Raw genomic sequence first — 23,288 nt, 5'->3', positions numbered from 1 at the left:
TATCCAGATAAAAATCGTGTCCAAAATTCAGCCAATCGAAGTTACAGATCTCTGGAAATTTAAGAAACGGTGAAAGGGCAGAATCAGAAAACGCAGAAACAGAGAGAGACAGAGAGACAGATCCAATCTTGGAGGGGCCATGGAGGCCATGTACCAGAGGGTAAACCCTTCTCCCATCTAGGGAGAAGGTCAAGGAAGAAGAATAAGAAGAAGGGAGGCCCTCTCCCCCTCTCTTCCGGTGGCGCCGGAACGCCGTCGGGGCCATCATCGTCACCGCAATCTACACCAACACCTCTGTCATCTTCAGCAACATCTTCATCACCTTCCCCCATCTATCTACAGTGGTCCACTCTCCCGCAACCCGTTGTACCCTCTACTTGAACATGGTGCTTTATTCTTCATATTATTATCCAATGATGTTTTGCCATCCTATGATGTCTGAGTAGATTTTCATTGTCCTATCGGTAATTGGTGAATTGCTATGATTGGTTTAATTTGCTTGTGGTTATGTTGCTGTCCTTTGGTGCCCATCATATGAGCGCGCGCGTGGATCACACCATAGGGTTAGTTGTATGTTGATAGGACTATGTATTGGAGGGCAAAAGTGACAGAAGCTTCAACATAGCATAGAAATTGATGCATACGGGATTGAAGGGGACCAATATATCTTAATGCTATGGTTGGGTTTTACCTTAATGAATGTTAGTAGTTACGGATGCTTGTTAATAGTTCCAATCATAAGTGCGCAGAATTCCAAGTCAGGGATGACATGCTAGCAGTGGCCTCTCCCACATAAAACTTGCTATCGGTCTAGTAAAGTAGTCAATTGCTTAGGGACAATTTCGCAACTCCTACCACCACTTTTCCACACTCGCTATACTAACTTTATTGCTTCTTTACCTAAACAGCCCCTACTTTTTATTTACGCGCTCTTTATTATCTTTCAAACCTATCCAAAAACACCTACAAAGTACTTCTAGTTTCATACTTGTTCTAGGTAAAGCGAACATTAAGCGTGCGTAGAATTGTATCGGTGGTCGATAGAACTTGAGGGAATATTTGTTCTACCTTTAGCTCCTCGTTGGGTTCGACACTCTTACTTATCGAAAGAGGCTACAATTGACCCCCTATACTTATGGGTTGTCAAATATCGTCATTATTGCCTTTCACTTGCACGACCGAACAATGTGAAAATAATAATAGTGCAAGAGTGCCATGGACTAAGCTGTAATCTGCAAAGCATTTTATTCAACAGGAGAAGACAAGGTAAAATGGGCTTTTTATTAGTTCAACAGTTATTCATATGAGAGCCACTCAACATTTTCATCGTGGTCTTCTCCTTGGTACAACTCAAATAAAATAAAAGAAATTCAGAGGAACACACTAAAATATTTTTGGAGTTTTTGGTTTTCTTGGGCAAGCAAATAAGAGGAAAAATAAAAACAAGAAAAACCATTTACACGGGAAAGCTCCCAACAAGAAAAACAAGAACAAAGAAATCTTTTTAGGTTTTATTTTTAATATTACAGCTAAGCATGCATGGAAAGTAAACTAGCTACAACTAATTTTTTTGGTTTTTCTAAAGCTTTTCAAACACACAACAAGAAAGCAAGAAAAGTAAATCTAAGCATGGATGATACAATGAAAAGGTGTGAACACCGACAAGATGAATAAGTGGACATGAATGTAATGTCAGTGAGAAACACATACTCCCCCAAGCTTAGGCTTTTGGCCTAAATTGGTAATCGATCAGTAATCTGGATGGTAGTTGGGGTACTGAGGAGCGGGCATCCACTGATCCCACTGTGGAGGCTCCTCCTGTGCTGCCTCCTCAGCAGCCTGAGCGTTCTGATAGGCGATGATGTCTGCCGGCATGATCTTATATGCGCCCCTGGCAACATGATCAAACAAAGCAGGAGCAGGCAACGGAATAATATCACGAGTTTCAACACTAAAGACCAAGTTATAAGGAATAGGAATGTTAGGATAATCCTGTGCAAGAAAATGATGATGCTCCATGGCTGCACGGTCTAGGTAAACCTTGGTCAGAGGGTAATCATGAGGGCGTATCCCAACATTAAAGTGGGCCGCCAAGCGAGTAGCATAAATCCCACCATGGATTTTACCCTGAGAGTTATTAAGATGGAGGCGACGAGCCACAATAGCTCCCAAGCTATAAGTGTTGTCGCCCTCCAGTGCACGACGTAAAACAGCAAGGTATGGTGAGCTGAGCGCACCCACCTTCTCCCTAGCAAGCAAGCATTTTGCAATGAAAAGTTCAAAGTAATGAACAACAGGAAAATGCAAGCCAGCAGTAGTGGTAGCTGACACCCCTCTCTCATCTCCCATGGTCAAAGTATGATAAAATGCCTCAAACCCAGCCGGCCTAGGTTCGGCCAAGCTCCCATCAGAGGGGATCATGCATATGTCACAAAATTCAGTAAGTGGTATCTGATGGTTTTCAGCATATAAATCAAAGCTAACTTCACGAGGATTATTCCTAGGCGGGAAAGTAAAGCTCCGAACAAAAATGTTTGTGAGGATTTTTTGTTGTTCACACTCATCTGCAATGAAGTCGGTGAGGCCGGCATTCGCAACATATTGCATGAACTCCTGATGGATTCCAGCCTCTTCCAGGAACGGGGTGTGTGGCCATTCGCACGGCCGTACCTCCGTCAACCTCTGAGGATGGAGATCACTATCAGATGACTCCCCAATAACACCTTTGAAGTTCTTCTTGGAGCCAAACTTCCTAAAGATATTCATGGTTTTCCTATGAACAAAATTCTGAAATTTATTAGCCCACAAAATTTTCTCAACAAAACTTCACAAAAATGATACCAACTACTCATAGGGATACATAGAGGCCATAGCAACCATTCAAACTACTTAGAACACTAAGAATTTAACATGCAAGCACATCTACACCAGCACCAAGAGTAGCTAATTATTCAAAATATAAACCACAAAAACAAAAACTAATTGGACAAACGGTGGAGTCACATACCAAGCAACAGTCCCCCGAAACAGTTTCGGAAACGGAACTTCGAGCAAAGAGATCGAAATCCGCGGGTTTGAGGTCAAGAACATGGGAGAGAGAGAGAGCAATGGAGATTTTTTCTGGAGGTAAGTGATGATGTGGTGTAAAGAGATAAGTGAGAGGGCCCACGTGGGGACCACAACCCACCAGGGCGCGCATAGGTGGGTTGTGCCCACCTGGTGCACCTCCCTCTGATGTTTATTGCACCAAAAAAATTAAATATTCAGAAAAAATCGTATTAAATTTTCAGGGCATTATGAGAACTTTTATTTTTGGGTCATTTTTTTATCGCACGAGAAAATCAGAAAACAGACAAAACAAGGCATTTTATTTTATTTAACTAATAAAAATAGAGAATAAAAAGTAGGATAGAAAGTAGTGCTTACTAAATTCATCAACTTCATACCGTTTAAAAATGATCCATTAATAAGCTTGATCAGGTCTTATTAACAACCACTTTCGATTAGCATGAAACCGAAGAACTTTCATAAATCAATAACTTACCTCAATGGGGATATCCATGTCCCCAACAATAAGCAGTTCATATTTCTTTTTGACAGTAGGTAGAGGTATTTGAAAACTTCTAATAGTGATTGTCAGAGATTTTTCAATAACATTAATACCATTCACTTGGAATTGTTTCTTCGGAAAGTGCACCGTATGCTCATTACCATTGATATGAAAAGTGACCTTGCTTTTATTGCAACCAATAACAGCCCCTGCAGTATTCAAGAAGGGTCTACCAAGGATAATTGACATGTTGTCGTCCTCGGGCATCTCAAATATAACAAAGTCAATCAAAATAGTAACATTAGCAACAACAATGGGCACATCCTCACAGATACCGATAGGTATGGCAGTTGACTTGTCAGCCATGTGCAAAGATATTTCAGTAGGTGTGAGTTTATTCAAGTCAAGTCTTTTATATAAAGAGAAAGGCATAACACTAACACCAGCTCCTAAATCACACAAAGCAATTTTCACATAATTCTTTTTGATAGAGCAAGGTATAGTTGGTATTCCCGGATCTCCAAGTTTTTTAGATACTCCATCTTTAAAAGTGTAATTAGCTACCATAGTGGAGATTTTAGCTTCCGGTATTTTTCTCTTATTTGTGATGATGTCTTTCATATACTTTGCATATGGAGGCATTTTCACGATATCAGTCAAGCGAGTACGCAAAAAGACTGGCCTCAGCATTTCAGCAAAGCGTTCAAATTCTTCATCATCATTCTTTTTAGTTGACTTAGGTGGAAAAGGCATAGGTTTTTGAACCCACGGTTCTCTTTCTTTACCGTGTTTTCTAGCAACAAAGTCTCCTTTGTCATATCTTTTACTCTTAGCTTGTGGGTTATCAAGATCAACAGGTGGTTCTATCTCAACATCATTGTCTGGTTCTTTATTATTTGGTTGGGTATCTTCATGAGCATTAGCATTATCTTTTTCATTATCACTAGGTGAGTGTTCATTACCAGACCGAGTTTCAGCATCAGAGATAGAAGTTTCATTATCATTATCAAGAGGTTTCTCTATTTTAGGTTCACTAGCAGCATGCAAAGTCCTATCATTTTCTTTTTCTTTTTAGAAGGACTAGGTGCACTAGTGTTATTTCTTTGTGAGTCTTGTTCAATTCTCTTTGGGTGCCCCTCGGGATAAAGTGGTTCCTGAGTCATTTTACCTCCTCTAGTTGCAAATCTAACAACAAAGTCATGCATATTATTATTCATTTCATCAAGCAACTCTCTTTGAGATTTAGCAACTTGTTCTAACTGAGTTTGAACCATAGAAGCATGTTTTCCAACACCTCTAACATCATTTGAAATTCTAAATAACAAGTCACTCAAGCGAGCAATCATATCAGAATTATATTTCAATTATTTCATAACATTTGCATTGAAGTGATCTTGTTTTCTAATGTAGTTTTCAAACTCATAAAGGCATTGGCTAGAATGCATATTGTGAGGATTGTCTTTATCATTGAACTTCATAAAAGAATTTACCTCTACCACCTTAGGCAGCGGTGGTGTATTAAGCCCATGTATTTCTTCAATAGGAGGTAAATTTTTAACATCTTCAGCTTTAATACATTTTTCCTTCATAGATTTCTTTGCCTCTTGCATATCTTCAGGACTGAGATATAATATACCCCCTTCTTCGGAGTGGGTTTAGGCGGTGATTCAGGAATAGTCCAATCTTCATAATTTTTCAATATGTTATTCAATAATTCCTCAGCTTGTCGAATAGTTCGTCCCCTGAAAACACAACTAGCACAACTATCTAGGAAGTCCCTAGAAGCATCGGTTAGTCCATTATAGAAGATATCAAGTATTTCATTTTTCTTAAGAGGATGATCAGGCAAAGCATTAAGTAACTGGCAAAGCCTCCCCTAAGCTTGTGGGAGACTCTCTTCTTTAGTTTGCACAAAGTTAAATATATCATGTAAGGCAACTAGTTTCTTATGAGCAGGGAAATATTTTTCAGAGAAGTAATAAATCATATCCTGGGGACTACGCACACAGCCAGGAGCAAGAGTATTGTACCAAGCTTTAGCATCACCCTTTAATGAGAAATAAAATAATTTGAGAATAAAGTAGTAGCAAGCTTTCTCATCATGAGTAAAAAGGGTGGCTATATCATTCAGCTTAGTAAGATGTGCCACAACAGTTTCAGTTTCATAACCATGGAAAGGATCAGATTCAACCAAAGTAATTAACTCTGGGTCGACAGAGAATTCATAATCCTTATCATCAATAAAGATAGATGAAGTAGCAAACTTAGGATCACATTTCATTCTAGCATTCAGAGATTTTTCTTTATACTTGTGTAGTAATTTCTCTAGATCATCTCTATCATTACAAGCAAGAATATCTCTAGTTGTTTCTTCACTCATAACATAACCTTCCGGTACCTTAGGCAATTCATATCTAGGAGGGCTAGTTCTAGCAGGCGTTTCACGAGATTCAGTTTCAAGCTCATCATCAGATTCAACAACATCATGTTGTATTACTCTAGCAATTTATTCATCAAGAAATTCACCAAGTGGCACATCATCATTAACAAGCAAGGTACTAGCATCATCATAAGCATCATTCATAGTAGAAGTAGCATCATCAATAACTTGCGACATATCAGAATTGATAGCATGTGGTGGTGTAGCAAGTTTACTCATAACATAAGGTGAATCTAAAGTAGAACTGGATGACAGTTCCTTACCTCCCCTCGTCTTTGAGGGAAATATCTTAGAGGATCCTTCAGATTCTTCATAGTGATAATATGATAATAATAATCCCAAGTGACTCAATAAATATAGCTATACTCCTCGGCAACGGCGCCAGAAAAAGGTCTTGATAACCCACAAGTATAGGGGATCACAACAGTTTTCGAGGATAGAGTATTCAACCCAAATTTATAGATTCGACACAATGGGAACCAAAGAATATTTGAAGGTATTAGCAACTGAGTTGTCAATTCAACCACACCTGAAGATTAATTATCTACAACAAAGTGATCAGTAGCAAAGTAGTATGATAGTTTTGATAGCAGTGACAGCAGCAATAATAATAGTAATAGTGATACCAGTAATTTTGTAGCAAGTGTAACAGTGATGATAGCAGTAGTACTTAGCAAAAACAATATGGAAAATTTCGTAGGCATTGGATTGGTGACTTGTTGGATGATATTCATCATGTGACAGTTATAACCAAGGGCGATACAGCACTAGCTCCAGTTCATCGATATAATGTAGGTATGTGTTTCGTAAATAGTCATACGTGCTTTATTAAAAGAACTTGCATGACATCTTTTGTCCTACCCTCCCATAGCAGCGGGCTCCATATTGAAAACTAAGGGATATTAAGGCCTCCTTTTAATAGAGAACCGGAACAAAGCATTAACCCATTGTCAATACATGAACTCCTCAAACTACGGTAATCACCGGAAGAAGTCCCGGTTATTGTCACTCCGGGGTTACCGGATCATAACACGTAGTAGGTGACTATAACTTGCAAGATCGGATCCAACTCCTCACCGACCAGCGAGCCTATGAAGAAATTACTCACTCCCGGTGGGGAGCATCATGGAATTGGCGATGGAGAAGGGTTGGTGATGATGAAGAACGAAGATCCCTCTCTCTGGAGCCCAAACGGACTCTAGATCTGCCCTCCCGAGGAAGAACAGGGCTTGGCAGCGGCTCCATCCCGTGGATCACGATAATTCCTTCTCCCTGATTTTTTCCTTTGAAAATAGGATTTTATAGCGTCGGTTTCAGGGTCTGCAGGGCCAGCAAGTGGGGACAACCCACCTGGGCGCGCCAGGAGAGGGGGCGCGCCCTGGTGGGTTGTGCCCACCCAGGGGCCCCTCTCTGGTAGGTCTTGGCTCTAGAAATTCTTATATATTATATAAAAATTCCTCGCAAAGTTTCGTTCCATTCCGAGTACTTTTATTTCTGCACAAAAACAACACCATGATAGTTCTGCTGAAAACAACGTCAGTCCGGAGTTAGTTTCATTCAAATCATGGAAATTAGAGTCCAAAATAAGAGGAAAAGCGTGAGAAAAAGTAGATACGTTCGAGACGTATCAATAGGTTGCTTCGATTACTTGTTACTCTCCGGTTTCCACTGCAAGTGTTGAGCGTGCTTTCTCGAGCTTGAAGATTATCAAGTCCAGACTATGTAGTCGTATGGAATATGATTTTCTTACATGGAGTTTGTTGCTACAGATTGAATGGGAAATTGTGTAAAAAAACTCCTTGGGATGATATAATTGCTGATTTCAAAAGTAGGAAGAATAGAAGAGTGTATCTCTAGTTGGCAGTAGTTCTAGTCGGTTCTGTTTAGCTGTCTTTTCGTCATTTGGTGTCACTATTGTTTGGTGTTGTCTGTGCGTAGTAGCTTGTTTTGAACATATCCCTACTTCCTTAGATCCTGAACTAGTTGAGGGGATGGCTCTTCGCCCTTCTATCTATTGTTTTTAGAAAAGGAGGATGACCCCAGCCTGGGCGATGCATATGGCCACTTTATTAATTATTTTTATACTCCCTCCTTCTATCTATATAGGGCCTAATGCATTTTTCAAGACCGTCTTTGACTATTGACAAAATTAATAGTACATGACATGCATAATGTAAAAATTATATCATTGAAAGCTCCTTTCACATACGAATTTGACGATATGCTTTGTGTAAGTTGCATGTCATATATTATTGCTCTAACATTTGGTCAAAGTTAGCCTTGAAAAACGCATTAGGCCTTATATAGATGGAAGGAGGGAGTAAGACTTTACAAAGTAATACCACAGTAAGACTAAAGCTGCCGTCTAAGCAACAAACTGTCACTACACCTATCGAGTTGATGAAGGGGCGCAGATAGCTTGGGCCTAATACCAAACATACATCGCAGCCAAACCTAACATCTAAGACCTGAGGATCCATCCAGGAAGCCTGCCGGGCATGGGTCTCGCCGGTCCGGCGTGCTCTCAGAGGCCGCCGCCGCCAACTGCCACCGCTCCATCTTCAGAACTGTACTGATGCATCAACTTTGCTCGGTCCAGCTATCGTCGACGCCACCACGGCGCGCAACGGCACCTCCTCCCTGCGCGCAAACAGTTGTGCACGTCGCGGTCGCCACTGATACACCTCAGCACCATGCTGCCAAGTATCACCATCCAACACAGCTTGAAGTCTTTGAAAGATCTGTCGTGCGTAGCACCTGCTGACCAGGCATGATAAAGCGTAGCACCTGTCGGTCAGGCATGACTTAACATCTCCACCGAAACTCCGTGCAAGACGAAGCCGCTCCACCTCCTGCCTCTGACTTCCAGCGCTGCTCCGCAAACGATGCTCCCAAGATAGAAACGACACCGCAGTGCCGCCATCGTCCGATTTGGAACACCAGATCCTAGGGTTTCCCCCAGAGCAGCACGAGTGGGTCGACAGTAGTTACACGATGATGCCTCCATCAAGGTAACGGCGTAGAACGCCGCCATCGCCTACCAACGGCTCGATTTTCACCGGCAACCATGTCTCCCCAATTCGCAGCCGGGACTAGATGATGGATCTCGAGATCCGATCACCAAGTTTTTGGCCGGCCCTTCTATCTATTTGGCACGAGAACCATGCAGAGGCCGGATATGTGCTTATAGTGATTGTATTCTTTTAATGCAATATTATGAGTCAATAAAATCCGCTCTTTATCAAAAAATCTATTTGGCACGAGAAAAGAATTTATGCACGGTGAGCATTGCTTCAGATTGTCTTTCATTGGTGCAACACCTCATACATACTCAAGACCGCTCATCTGTTGGTGCAGTGGTGGTGGACATTAGGCATGTAGCATTCGACTTCGACTTGTGGTCTAGAATCACATTTGTCGGCATATTAATGTTCCTGCTTATTTGTTAGCTAAATCTTATTTGAGCTCTATAGTAGTCTTTGTGTTATTCTTTCTGCTCCGGGGTGTATCTAAAAGACTATGTAATTTGTTTACTTAATTAATAAAAGAGAGTATGTCGATGTTTCTATAAAAAAATGAGTGAATTCCACTTTTTACCCCATATTTATACATTTATGACACTAATTACCCCTTTCAGTGAAAATTCGTCTAGAATACCCCTTTTGAAATCTTTGGACCCTTGTTTTTTGATGCGTGTCCATCAGGTAAGGTGTGAGGTGACGCCCTGTATCCAAAAACATGTGGACGGCCACAAGGAGTGGAACAGATAGACAAGAGAAGTTTGGACAAGATCGCCAATGATGCCCTCCGATCCTTACAGTTTTTTTTACAAATCAATGACGCAACATCTGTTCCTATCGACCATAAACAAACAAAATGTAAAACTGGGGTAAAACCGTGTTAAAAGTCTCCAAAATCTGACATTTCGATAAAAGTTCCGCTAAATAGGGTAATATGTGTCACAAATGTACAACTACAAGGTAAAAAATGGAATTCACTCTAGAAAAATCAATAATACGTTCGGATTTTAAGCATGGCAACCCAGACGTTTTGATTTTAAGCATGGCAACCCGACAATTTTTCATGACAACTTTAGAAAATCGCCATGTTTTACCAACTAAACTTACCACCTCGCGCCAACTAAAGTTGTTATGAAAACGTTCAGGCTGTCATGCTTAAAGTCCGAAAGTTTGGGATTTACTGGGTCAAAAAAATGTGCATACATTTTTAGCAATTCCTTGACGTCCTGTGAGAAAGCTACTTGCTTCGAAGTAGTATTATCATCTCATAGCGAAGCCGGGAGCTTGAATACACTGTGACGCGAGCACGGCGTCCAGTCAGGATGGCAGGTTACTCGGTTCGTTGGACTTCAACTCCGATCGAAATTTGAACGGAGGAAGAGTAACTAACTCTTAACCATATCGTATAAGAGATTTAACCACCTTCCATAATCTGTTTGGATTTCTTCCGGTACGACAATTCCAGTTGAACTTGGACCGTAGGGAATATCTAACTCCTAACCATATTAGAGCTTACCTCCATTTGTCAAACAAACAAACAAAATCGTAGTTTACCTCCACGTCAGGAAAGCCATATCCGATAGTAACTCCTTACTTGGGGAGGACGAACCCGCCACCCACGACTATATAAGCTCTGCCCGGCCTCCCAGCTTCGATCACCCCAAATCCCCATTCCCCAAGTCGTTTCCTCCAGTCGAGCTGTGTTCCCGGCGATCAAGATAGCAAGATGGTTTCCGCCGACGCCGCCCGCAACATCGTCGGCATCGTCGGCAATGTCATCTCCTTCGGGCTCTTCCTCTCCCCTGTGTAAGCCGCCACCCTCCTCCTCTCATCCCGCCGCCGCCCTCCGCCCTCCGCTGGTCCAATCTAATCTATGCATGGAAGGTGGTTGCCGGTGACAACTGGGGTATGGATCTGATGCTTGTCTGTGCAGGCCGACGTTCTGGCGGATCATCAAGGCCAAGGACGTGGAGGAGTTCAAGCCGGACCCCTACCTGGCGACGCTGCTCAACTGCATGCTCTGGGTCTTCTACGGCCTCCCCATCGTCCACCCCAACAGCATCCTCGTCGTCACCATCAACGGGATCGGGCTCGTCATCGAGAGCGCCTACCTCATCATATTCTTCATCTACGCCACCAGGAACACACGGGTACGTAGTAGTATTGTCTCTTTTCGGCGTTCATTTCTGTATGTATACAAGATCTGCCCCTAGCTAACCCATGCATGCCAATGCGCGCGTGCAGTTGAAGATGCTCGGCGTGCTCGCCGTCGAGGCCTTGTTCATGGTGGCCGTGGTGGCCGGCGTGCTCCTCGGCGCCCACACCCACGAGAAGCGCTCCATGATCGTCGGCATCCTCTGCGTCATCTTCGGCTCGGTCATGTACGCCTCCCCGCTCACCATCATGGTACGTGCTCGATCCATCGCTTGATCCACTCTTCAATCCTCGATCCGTTTGTTTCTATTTCTATATACGGCGGCGTTGTTTACTTTGGAATACAATTAATGGGAAAGGATAATGTACACACACCTTCCTATTTTAAGCATCGTATCAAACCTGTCTAAACAAACGTGCTGCCTTTTTGGCCAAATCGTCATGATCTTCACACACCAAGTTCTTTGACAAGATGTTGCCTTGCATGCTTAATTATATGTTAAGTCAAAACGCATACAGTTTATTCACCACAATAGGCAACACACAGCCCGTACGTGTCGTGTACTTATGTATCTGTACTTGCATCCCGTGTAGCCAGCCAACCATGCTTTCTGTTGCTCTCGCCAAACTCTAGTGTTGGCTGTTGAGTGACGGGAAGGATCGGAAAGAACGGTTCACGATCTAACTAAAACCTGTGACGATCTAGCACTTCATCAGATGTGTGTGATGCCTAGGGATGCATGCATATAGTGTTGTGATCTTTGCATCTTGTGATCCTTCCCTTTTGCCAACTCTTTGAGGTGGTGATATCCTAATTAATGGAAAAGGATACGGTACCAGCCACCAACATTGGCTCCATCCCGTGGGTCATGTGGTCCAGGTGTAGAGTTCAACAATATATGGCTGCTGTTAATTATCCAGTGAATATGTTTCCTCGTTAATCTACACCGTATATATTTAATGAGACGTGTGCTTTTACTTGCTGGTGAACGTAATATTGTGCTGCTTGCAGGGTAAAGTGATCAAGACCAGGAGCGTGGAGTACATGCCATTCGTCCTCTCCCTGGTGAACTTCCTCAACGGCTGCTGCTGGACGGCCTATGCGCTCATCAAGTTCGACCTCTACATCACGGTCAGTACTACAATCGCATCTTCGAAACGCCAGAGAAACGAGAACTCCATGCATCGATCTAACTATCTTTTGATTCCGTGCAGATCCCCAATGGACTCGGTGCCGTCTTTGGTCTCGCCCAGCTGATCCTCTACGGCTGCTACTACAGGTCGACTCCCAAGAAGGGGAAGAATGTCGAGCTGCCTACCGTCAAAGTCACAAAGAACAGCGTTGGCGGCGGCAGGGTCTCCGTCACCGTTGAGAAATAAGCTTGGCTTGCAGCAGTAGGCCCGCCGTCGCCAAGTGATCCAATCAAGCCGGCGGCAGAGATTTTTAGCCCGTGATATTTTGAGTAGTAGTTAATTTAGCACAAGATATTTTGAGTTAGTTAATTCCGGATGATGGTGCCGGTATCTGTTAGATAGTTTGAGTGTGCCTGTCCTTTAGTTTCGTGAAACATTCTCGTCTGCCCTAGTGCAAATTCGAAGTAACTATATACTCCAATTGCAAACTATACTATATATGTGCCTGCGTGATATGCATGATATGGATTGTTAATTATGGCGTGTTATGATAAAATCAACCTTTGGTTGGACCGGCCAACATGAAGTGTGGTGATTAAGTATTTTCTAGGAGTGTTATTTTTGCATAATCACATCTGCTATCTTCCATCCCTCAAAAAAAAAAAACTGCTATCTCCCATAGAAGCGTGCATACAGTCTACAACCAGCACCTTGAATGATTTGTTGCTAAAAAACGATAATTATGCAAAACAAGATTTAAGCCAATAGTTGTAGCAATACACCTGAGCGTGAAACTACTCCCATCTTGTTGCTCTTGCTCAGACGTTCAGAAACTGAGACCTCTTTATTACATGTACCTTACAATATGATCATTTGTCCAAGCTCTTTTCACAACATGATCTTCTTCTCTGAGCCCGAGACTTCCACTAAAAAACTCTTCATCCCATGGACTAGCCGATCAGAGGCATTTCAGTAATAAACCCATACAGATCTTTCTTGCGTTGATAAATGATTTAATCGAACAGGGATAATATGCTTAAAGCCAAAGGTGGCAAGTTGGTTTAAACCCCTCTTGGATGGTTCCTTCTTTAGTACAGTGAGTAGTTTTATAAAAATAGCACTATAACATGCTGTGCACCTGTTGGAGTAGAAAGGTTTGATGTGTAGCGGCGCGAGTTAAAAGCAAAAAAAAAAAAAAACCACCACATTTGGGGTTTCATTTGCGAAAAACTACTTGGTTCCTAATTATTTTCAAAAGTCACCGCGCATTCAGTAAACATTTTGCAAAAAGCACTGATCGGGAGTCTTGTCTCATTTGATCACTTTCTGACAAATGGGACCGGAGTTTAAGGAGTAAACTAACAAAAACAATTACATAGACACCCATGAAACTAAAATAGAAAAGCAATCCGGCCTATCCCTGCTCCCTATCCGATCGGAGGAGGCAGTTCTCGTCACTCCCGTCACCACCACCGGATCCCGTTGTCGCTATCGGAAGCCCGTCGCCGGAAGCTCCGCTGTGCTCCCGGAGCTCCCCCCGGCTCCCGTCACCCCCACTGTCTCCCGTCGCCGTTGTTAGAAGCTCCACCCGGCCTTGCCGCTGTGTTGCCGGAGTTGCGCCGACCGTTGAGCGGTCCACCTTGCTTCCTACTGCTACCTGCTCTCCTCGTCCTTGCCATGGCAACAGCCGGCCGTGCACCTGGCTCGTCCGGGCACTAGCGGTGAGCAGCAGCCCGGGCACCAGCGGCGAGCAGCAACAACTGGGGGCAGCCGCAATGGCGGGGAGCTACGACGAGCAGCAGTAGCTGCAGCGGCGAGCAGCACCAGCCGTGGGCAGCCGCACACTCAGCAGTTGCGGAGGCAGCATGCAGCAGCCGTCCTCAGGAGTTCCGTGTTCGTCCATGTGCGCCGTTTGACGACAACCAACTGGGAACAAGGACTGGATTGCTTTTCTGTTTTAGGTCCAGGGGTGTGTGTAAACTTTTTGCTAAGCCAACTTCTGACAATCCGGCCTCATTTGTCAGAAAGTGATTAATCGGGTTAAATCACTTGATCAGTGGTTTTTTGCAAAAAGTTCACTGAATGCGTGGTGACTTTTGTAAATAATTAGGCATCGGGTAGTTTTTTGCAAATGAAGCTTCAAATATGATGGTTTCTTGAAATTAACTCGTGGCGGCGCAGATCGGCTGGCAATGGTGTGGCGCCAATCGTGGCCCTCTCCGCCGTCGTCAGCGATGGTGGCACTCGCGTGCCGGTCTCCGTGGGGATGAGGTAAAGGACATGCGCCATTGGCATTCGTCAGGTTGCACCGTTGCGGACAGCGGCCTCCAACACATATGTGCATGGACATGGAGGAAGCTCGGCGACAATAGAGGTGTGTAGTTGCCTTCCTCAACGGTGCCCCGAAAGGATGACGGGTTAGGTTGTCGTGAGACGAGGTGGTTGTAGCGGCAGCCTTCTCTTGGGTATTGCGTGTATACGATGAATTTTTTATCTGGTTGTAACCCACCATCCAACACATGTCCTCTCTCTAGAGACATGAGTAGATTGTGCAGCGGTATCCTAGTGCAGGCCGGTGAATTACTCGGCTTCTGGTGTTTTCTTGAGTGGTGAAAGTGGGCCTTGTGCTCCCTCGGTGCTGGACCCGATTAGCGAAAAGGTGTGAGCTAGTAGAGAGGTTTGGGAGTAAATTGCAAAAAACTACCATATTTACGGCTAAGTTTGCAAAAAAAAAACATTAAGTCGCTAATTCGTTGTAAAAAACACCGAATTTCTCTAACCTCATTGCAAAAAGCACTGATCGGATGATTTGGGCCGTTTGATCGCTTTCTGACAAGTGAGCCCTCATTATAAGGAGCTAACATGGCAAAAAATTAACATGCACACCCCTGAAACAAATAAGAAAACGCAATCAGCCCTCCCCCCCCCCCCCCCGATTTGGGCTGCCGAAGCAGAGCAGCAACACGCGGGCATGGGGCTCGTCGCCGGGGAGCAGAGGGCATGGGCAGTCACGCCGTTGTTGCGGCAGTCGGCAACGGAGCTGGCCGGGCGGGTGGGCCGCACCTCGTCCCTGCGGTTCATGTCCTGCCGCTGCGGCCCGCCTCTGCTCGCTTCAATGATGCGTGCCGCCGCGCCGCTACTTGTGCTACCGCATTGAGCGCCACCGCCCCGCTTCTTGCGCTGCGCGCTGCCGCGCCGTTTCTTGATGCAGTGATGCGCGCCCCCACCAGCGCTCGAGCTACGCGTGGCCGCGCCGCTGCTTGTGCCGCTTCTGCACCTAGAAGAAAGGAGGCGGCGAGCACCTTGGCCCAGCCCGCGGTGGCGATGCAGTTGGCCAGCGGTGGCTTGCGGGAACAACGGCGAGGGCCTGCGGGAACAGCCGATCCCGATTGGATCGGTGTAAGGGGGATTTGTTTTGGGTGTTAATTGCGTTTTGTTTTCGATTCCAGGGGTATGTATGTCAATTCTTTGCCAAGTCAGCTCCTTAAAAGTCGGTCCCACTTGTCAGAAAGCGATCAAACGGACCAAATCACCCGATCAGTGCTTTTTGCAATAGGATTAGAGAAATTGCAGTGCTTTTTGCAACAGATTAGTGACTTGGTGGTTTTCTGCAAATCTAGCCGCAAATGTGGTAGTTTCTTGCAATTGACTCGAGGTTTGGACAGATTACACAACAAGCGTTTGTATAGATTGGGTGAAAACCCATGATTTTGGCGAGATCAGAAGTGTGTGGTTCGTGCCCTCGTTGAAGGTCTTGGCTCTAAGTTCCTCTTCACGGATGAGAACCCCACATTTGGCCTTTGGTGCATGTGCGGTGATCCCTTCTTCAAAGTATTATCTAGGAGAGGCATTCTTCTCGTTGGGCCTCTTAGAGCATCTCCAATAGCTTATCTATATGAATGTCTATACTCGTTTTCCACGACGTGAGCCTAAAACAGGCGTCCAACAGCTTGTCTATATGATCATCCAAATATACACATCCTCTAAATCGGCCTCGACAATGTCCATGCCTGGACAATGTGAAGGCGTTGTCTAAACTCAGCTGCAGTCATGATTTCTTCCTCTCTCCAGCGACGGCCCACCTGTCATGGTCCCTATATATAGACGTTCTGATGCAAAACTGAATGTGTATATGAAGGAATCTTTTTAGACCATTGTCTATATGAATATATAGACATCCAAATATACACATGCTATTGGAGATACTCTTGTTTTTATCGAGGGTTTATATGTGGCGATAGGTCAAGTAGTTAACCTTGTTGTTTCGGTTAGCAAGTTATTTTATGCTTAGTTTTTCTTGGCATTATTTAACAATTATGGTTCTGCACATCGATATTATTTAGGGGAAACAACTGGACTCTGCAATGTTTTTTATTGTTTTTTTAAATAATACTTCCTCTGTAAACTAATATAAGAGTGTTTAGAATACTAAAATAGTGGTCTAAACGCTCTTATATTAGTTTACAGAGTGAGTACATGCGAGTTTTGTTCAAGGACGATGCTTAGTTTTGCTCCGCTTTATTTAACAATTAATTAATAGTGTATATGGTCCTACACATCGATTGATGCGCATGCCGGAGCTTTTTCTCCTTTTTGAAATTAACATCATTACAATGAACAGACACTCTGTGTGTCATTAGCAAACCAACCAACCTTAAAGCACGACCAACTCTGTCACGCAATAATGTTACGATGCAGGTTAAACAAGATATTAAGAGAATCTTTCCAGCTCCAGACATCGACAGTTCTTTCGTCCATTTAGGCCATCCACTTGTTTTACCTTCTAAAGATAGATCAGCTGCTTATAACTTTGTTTACGATAAATTCAAGTCCAAACTTAGCACATATAAAGCCAACAGACTCTCTCATGTGGCAAGATTAACTCTCATAAAATCCGTTTTCTCTTCCATTCCTGTATATTACATGTCCAACATACTTTTTTCAAAAAAGTTTCTTGCTAAACTAACAACAATCATTAGGAACTTTTGGTGGACAGGTATTCAAGATGATCAGACTACTAGAAGCTTGTGCCTTAGGGCATGGGCTGATGTATGTATTGAGAAGAAAATTGGTGGTCTTGGTGTTAGAAATTTGCAGGCAATCAACCAAGGACTTGTTCTCTCGACGGCATGGAGATTGGCAAAAGAGCCACAAAGTCAGCTAGCATTGATTCTCAAGGCAAAGTATCATCATGATACATCCATTTGGAGAGCCCGACCGAACAAACCTAAGTCTGCCTTTTGGTCTGCAATTCTAAAGGTAAAGCCTCTTCTAATATCAGCCACAATTTGCCAAATTGTTGATGGTGCTAGTTCTATTTGGAGCTCGCCTTGGTTTTCCGGATGGGAAACTATTTATGATCATCTTATCATTCAGCAACAATCTTTTTCTTACCCTGCACAAGTTAAAAATCTTTGGATACCGGGTCAAAAGAACTGGAATGCAAACTTGATTAATTCTCTTTTCACTCATGAATTGGCTAATACCATTCTACAAACTCCTATTATTAAGGCAAATGGTAAGGATATGTTGGTTTGGAAACTAACTCCTGCAGGTGAATTCTCTTCCAAAAGTGCTTACAAGCACTGCTTCAACAATCTTCAGCTTCCACCAAGGCAAATGCCCAAAATTGTCCCTATGTAGGTCATTTCCCTTCTTAATCAGGTGTGGGAGGATAAGCAAATGGCACCAAGAGTTCAGACATTTTCTTGGAGGCTTCTTAGGAAAGCACTTCCTACAGGTAAGAGGGCAAGTAGGTACTCCAAACATATCAATGAAAACTGCTCTAGATGTGGACTATTAGAAGATGAAATGCATATGTTGTTTCTCTGCCCTTTTTCTAAAGCTGCATGGTTTTGCTATCCCTGGTTTATTAAAACGGAATCTCTGGCTGAAAATTATCATTCTATTCCTGATATGATTCATTCTTTGATTACATCTCAACATCCAAAAATAAACTTGACTACTCTCTATACTTTTCTATGGTGTCTTTGGAAAACTCGGAACGACTGTCTATTTTGCAGCAAATTATGCAAGACTTCCTAGGTGTATGCTTCAGCAAATGCAATAATTGAAGCAACCAATTTAGAAGATAAGAACTTCGCTCAGCAACAAGAAAGCGATAAAGCTCAGGAGCAGTTGCAGTCTTCTTCAACAACCACGCATACACATGACTGTAATAACCTTACAGGGAATGTCATCTTTTGCGACGCAGCCTGGGAGAGACGCACAGATTCAGAGCTGGGCCATGCTAGCTTAGGAGTAATCATCACCATGCAAGACAATCGACACCTCCACGACTACACGTCTTTGCGCTTTCGCCTCCAGTTTCATCACCCCTCCATGCTGAGACTTATGGGCTGCTACTAGCTACTAAGTTAGCAGATCTTCTACAGGTTCAGAACCCTCACTTTTGCACCGACTACTCGGTGTTAGTTTCGGCGGCAAGGTCATCAACGGTATTTGCTGCTCCAGGATGTTGGGAGAACAGACCTCTTCTTGCAGAGATCCAAGCCTCTCCCTCTTTTAGTCGTAACAAGATCACTCACATCAACAGAAGCAACAATGTAAAAGCTGATCATCAAGCTCGATTAGCTTTGCGGATTCAGTCAAGGTCCTTAGCTCTTCGTTGCTTATGCACACAAGCAGATCAAGGTCAATGTCCCGGAAAGGACATAGTTTCTGGTTCTAGCATGAGTCCCTTCATGCTTCTTTCTATAAAATGCACCTGATCATCAATAAAGTTTTCTTGTGTTCAAAAAAAAACTCTGTCACGCTTCTCCTGCTCTGGATTCTCACAAGATAAAGCTAGCATCCAATCAAATCTTCATAGGTAATGAACTGAAAAAATGTCTTATATTTTGATACACAGAGAGTACGCACGAGTAGCAGGAACACGTCTAAATGTCAACCAAACACTGTGAAAAGAAGCATATATAAAGGCTTAATTCGAGGTCCGATGTGTATGGAGGTCCAAGAATTCTTTGGAATTGAAATCCAACCAGGTGAGGCCTTCTTGCTCCTCGCAGACGATAACCCTATCCTTTGGCTATTACTCGCCCTTGGATCGTTGTTCCTTCGAAATTGATGTGCACACGACATGTAGTGACCGATGTGCAGCCGATACAAACTCTGCACCGTGAGATTGGCTAGCACGAAATGTACTAACAGCCTGATGGGAAACATCGTCTCACCATCGTGTGAAAAGTGTCGGGTGCCAAGCAATGCTCTCCTTCCTTTGCACCCTCCTCGGGCTTCTTCGTGCTAGGCAGGCGAGACTGGAGAGCCTTCTCATCGAAGCGGCACCCCTAATGAAACACGCATGGATATGATCATCACTTCATAAGCAAGCTAGCATCTGAATATTCAGCGGATCATAGAACAGGAGGTGTAGAACAATCATCTGCGGATTGGACTAGCATGCGTGCGTGCATATTTTAGCCTTACCAGGTAACCAGGCTTTTGCGTTGACAAGAGGGGGTCGAAGGAGATGAGGTGATTAAGAGCAACTCTAACTCCTCCCGTGTCGCCCCTGCGCGGCGATCGAGGGGAACCCTAGCGCCGCCGCGTCCTCGTCCCTCCCCCGACCTCTCCTCCTCGCCGCCGCCGGGCAAAGCCCGGTCGGCATCGGCGTCGGCAGCGGCGGGATCTCTTCTCCCACGACTCGCTGGATCTGGCGCGGGCGGATCGTGGCGGTTGTTGGTGGCGTGCTGGAGGCGGGGCGCGCCGGCGCGGGCTTGGGGGCGACGGCAGGGCTCACGCTCGCGGTTTCCCCTGTTGTGCGTGCGAGTTCGCTCGGGGTGTGTGGCGGCGGTCCTCGACAAGCGGTGGCGGGCGCTGGGCTCTCGACGGTGCTCCAGCGTGTGCAGGCGGCGGTGGTCCCTGTGCGCGGTCGGCGGCTCCATCTCTAACCCGGACGGCGCGGGGGGGGGGGGGGGGGGGGGGTGGCGGCGGCCCGGTCTGGTCGGCAATCTGGATGCGGTGGTGCCAATGGCTCGCTGATCTGCCGGTGTTCCAGGGTTCTGCCTGGTGGTGCTGGTGGTGACGGCGGCCCGTGCACGAGAATTGGATCCCTTCAAACTGATCTAGGTGAAAACTTGCCTTCGGCGTTTGCTAAGGCTGCCGGTGGCGGCGCTATCTGCGTCGTTTCCTTCTTGAAGGCATCGCCATGGAGAAGTTTAAGGCCACTCTCTGCTACCTCCGGGGAAACCCTAGATCGGATGATCGGATGACGGCGGCGCTCTGGTGTCGTTCCTCCCTTGGGAGCATCATTCTTGGAGGCACACACGTGATCGAGGGACCAGAGGACAGATTTTTTGGTGGAGCGGTGATTCATCCTACACACTGATGACGACGAATCTTGACGGCGTGGCGCAGTGCAGATTCGGAGTTCGCTGTGGGAGGATGGACTCGCATGGGAGGACGACGCTGTCAGGCGTCGTGGTGGCGTCGATGGCAGAGAGACCTTGCACGGTACATGCAACAATACAACTCTGAAGATGGATTGGTGGCAGGTGGCTACGACGGCCTCATACTCGGCAGGCGTCCTGGTTGAGGAGTGCGCCGGACTGGTAGGTGCCCCATGCCCGGCAGGCGTCCTGGTTGGGACCTTAGGTCTTAGATGTTTAGGTTTGGCTGTGATGTCTGTTTGGTATTAGGCCCAGACTATCTACGCCCCTTCATCAATTGGATATGTGTAGTAAGAGTTGTTGCTTAGACAGTGGCTTTAGTCTTGCTGTTGTTTGGCTTTATAAGGTCTTGTGAGAATAATTAATAAAGTGGTCGTATGCATCGCCCAGATGCAGAGGCCGGAGGTCATCCTCCTTTTCTAAAAAAAAAGAGCAACTTCAACGGGGCGACCCAAAAGGACGCGCGCTTTGTCCGTTTGGGTTGGCTAGGCGGACGTGCGCGTCCGCATTTTAGAATGAGTCGGCTTGACCGCCCAACGGGGAGGCCGACCAAATGTGCCGCCGTGGAAAAAAATAATAAGTTACACGAAATAAACATAATTAAACATGAAATGGCCGGTCAAACGCTGACCAAAGTCCACCTAAATCTAATAAACATTAAATAAAACATTAAAAAAAGTCTGCGCCCGCCTGCTGTCGCCCGACACGCTTCCCTAGACGTCGTCGGCCTTGCTCTTGCCCTTGTCGGCGACGCCGCCGTCGTCGGTGAGGTCGATGAAGCCCGGAGCAGGGCCAGCCCACCCGAACGCCGCCTGGTACGCTACCAGGGCAGCCTCCTCCGGTGTTTGCTGGGGCGACGGCATTACGGCAAGCCGCGCACGCTCCTCCTCCTCCTCCTCGAGCCGGAGCGCCTCCGTGTCGCGTTGGAGCATGGCATTGTAGCGCATCTGCTCCTCGCCGTCGGCCTGCTCCTGGCAGAGCCAGTGCTCCTTCCATGATCGAGGTGGGCCGCCGCCTCCTCCGGCGTCGCGGTGAAGTGGACAGGAGGCGCGCTCACCCACTCGCGGTACTGACCCGTCCGCGAGTAGGCCTCCTCCGGCCAAGTGGGGGAGGCGGGGAGCGCTTACGCGTCTGCTCCGGCTCCGGCTCCGGCTTGGGTTGGACGGGCAGCGACGATGGCAGTGGCGGCACGAAGAGCGGGGTATGGACAGAGTCCCCCGCTGCCGACAGGGCAAGGGCTTTCTCCAGCCCATCCAAGTGCGCGTCCTCCTCGAGGCGGCTAGCCTCCAGCGTGTGTTGCGGGGCCTCCTCGACGGCGGCTTGGTACTCCACCTCTGCCTTCATGTCCTCCGGCTCTACCTGCGGGGGCGGCGGTGGGAACGGCGGCGGGACGACATCGACACCCGAGCGTCGTTGCTCCTCGTGTTCGAGGGCAAACCACACCACCCAGTTGGGGGAGTCGGCGGCGTACTCTAGCAGCTGACGCTGCTCCGGCGTGAGTTGTGATACGTCTCCAATGTATCTACTTTTCCAAACACTTTTGCCCTTGTTTTGGACTCTAACTTGCATGATTTGAATGGAACTAACCCGGACTGACGCTATTTTCAGCAGAATTAGCATGGTGTTATTTATGTGCAGGAGCAAACGTTCTCGGAATGACCTGAAACTTCACGGAGCCACTTTTCAGAAAATAAGAAAAATACCTGGAAAAGATAAAGGCCAGGGGGGCTACCACCTCTCCACGAGGGTGGGGGGCGCGCCTGCCCCCCTAGGGCGCGCCCCCTACCTCGTGGGCCCCATGTTGCCTCTCCGACTCCAACTCCAACTCCATATATTGAGTTTTGGGGACAAAAAATCAGGGAGAAGAAATCATCACGTTTTACGATACGGAGCCGCCGCCAAGCCCTAAAACCTCTCGGGAGAGCTGACTTGGAGTCCGTTCGGGACTCCGGAGAGGGGAATCCGTCGCCATCGTCATCATCAACCATCCTCCATCACCAATTTCATGATGCTCACCGCCGTGCGTGAGTAATTCCATCGTAGGCTTGCTGGATGGTGATGGGTTGGATGGGATCTATCATGTAATCGAGTTAGTTTTGTGAGGGTTTGATCCCTAGTGTCCACTATGTTCTGAGATTGATGTTGCTATGACTTTGCTATGCCTAATGTTTGTCACTAGGGTCCGAGTGCCATGATTTCAGATATGAACCTATTATGTTTTCATCAATATATGAGTGTTCTTGATCCTATCTTGCAAGTCTATAGTCACCTATTATGTGTTATGATCTGTTAACCCCGAAGTGACAATAATCGGGATACTTGCCGGTGATGACCGTAGTTTGAGGAGTCCATATATTCACTATGTGTTAATGCTTTGTTCCGGTTCTCTACTAAAAGGAGGCCTTAATATCCCTTAGTTTCCGTAAGGACCCCGCTGCCACGGGAGGGTAGGACAAAAGATGTCATGCAGGTTCTTTTCCATAAGCACGTATGACTATATTCAGAATACATGCCTACATTATATCAATGAACTGGAGCTAGTTATGTGTCACCCTAGGTTATGACTGTTACATGATGAACCG

General features: G+C 45.6%; 1 protein-coding gene and 1 pseudogene across 1 annotated transcript; both read left to right on the top strand.

Annotated features, from left to right (window-relative positions):
- The first annotated feature begins 10,684 nt into the window (after positions 1-10,684).
- On the top strand, positions 10,685-13,323 carry LOC125537798 (bidirectional sugar transporter SWEET6b-like). Its single transcript, XM_048701112.2, has 5 exons — positions 10,685-10,816; positions 10,944-11,160; positions 11,255-11,416; positions 12,177-12,296; positions 12,380-13,323. The coding sequence occupies exons 1-5, from the start codon at positions 10,737-10,739 to the stop codon at positions 12,542-12,544; spliced, it is 744 nt and encodes a 247-aa protein (XP_048557069.2). The 5' UTR covers positions 10,685-10,736; the 3' UTR covers positions 12,545-13,323.
- A 3,540-nt stretch (positions 13,324-16,863) lies between these two features.
- LOC147992358 (uncharacterized) lies at positions 16,864-19,029 on the top strand (annotated as a pseudogene).
- Positions 19,030-23,288: the final 4,259 nt, after the last annotated feature.

The sequence above is a fragment of the Triticum urartu genome, chromosome 1A, assembly GCF_056163025.1.
Source record: "Triticum urartu cultivar PI428250 chromosome 1A, HENAU_Tu73, whole genome shotgun sequence".
In the NCBI taxonomy this organism is placed as follows: domain Eukaryota; kingdom Viridiplantae; phylum Streptophyta; class Magnoliopsida; order Poales; family Poaceae; genus Triticum; species Triticum urartu.
The sequence above is the reverse complement of the archived record's forward strand: the minus strand, read 5'-3'. Positions and strand labels throughout refer to the sequence as shown.

Coding starts and splice junctions, on each gene's coding strand:
- LOC125537798 (XM_048701112.2), top strand. CDS start 10,737: ATGGTTTCCGCCGACGCCGCCCGCAACATCGTCGGCATCGTCGGCAAT. Junction 10,817..10,943: donor GGGCTCTTCCTCTCCCCTGT/GTAAGCCGCCAC, acceptor TTGTCTGTGCAG/GCCGACGTTCTGGCGGATCA. Junction 11,161..11,254: donor ACGCCACCAGGAACACACGG/GTACGTAGTAGT, acceptor GCGCGCGTGCAG/TTGAAGATGCTCGGCGTGCT.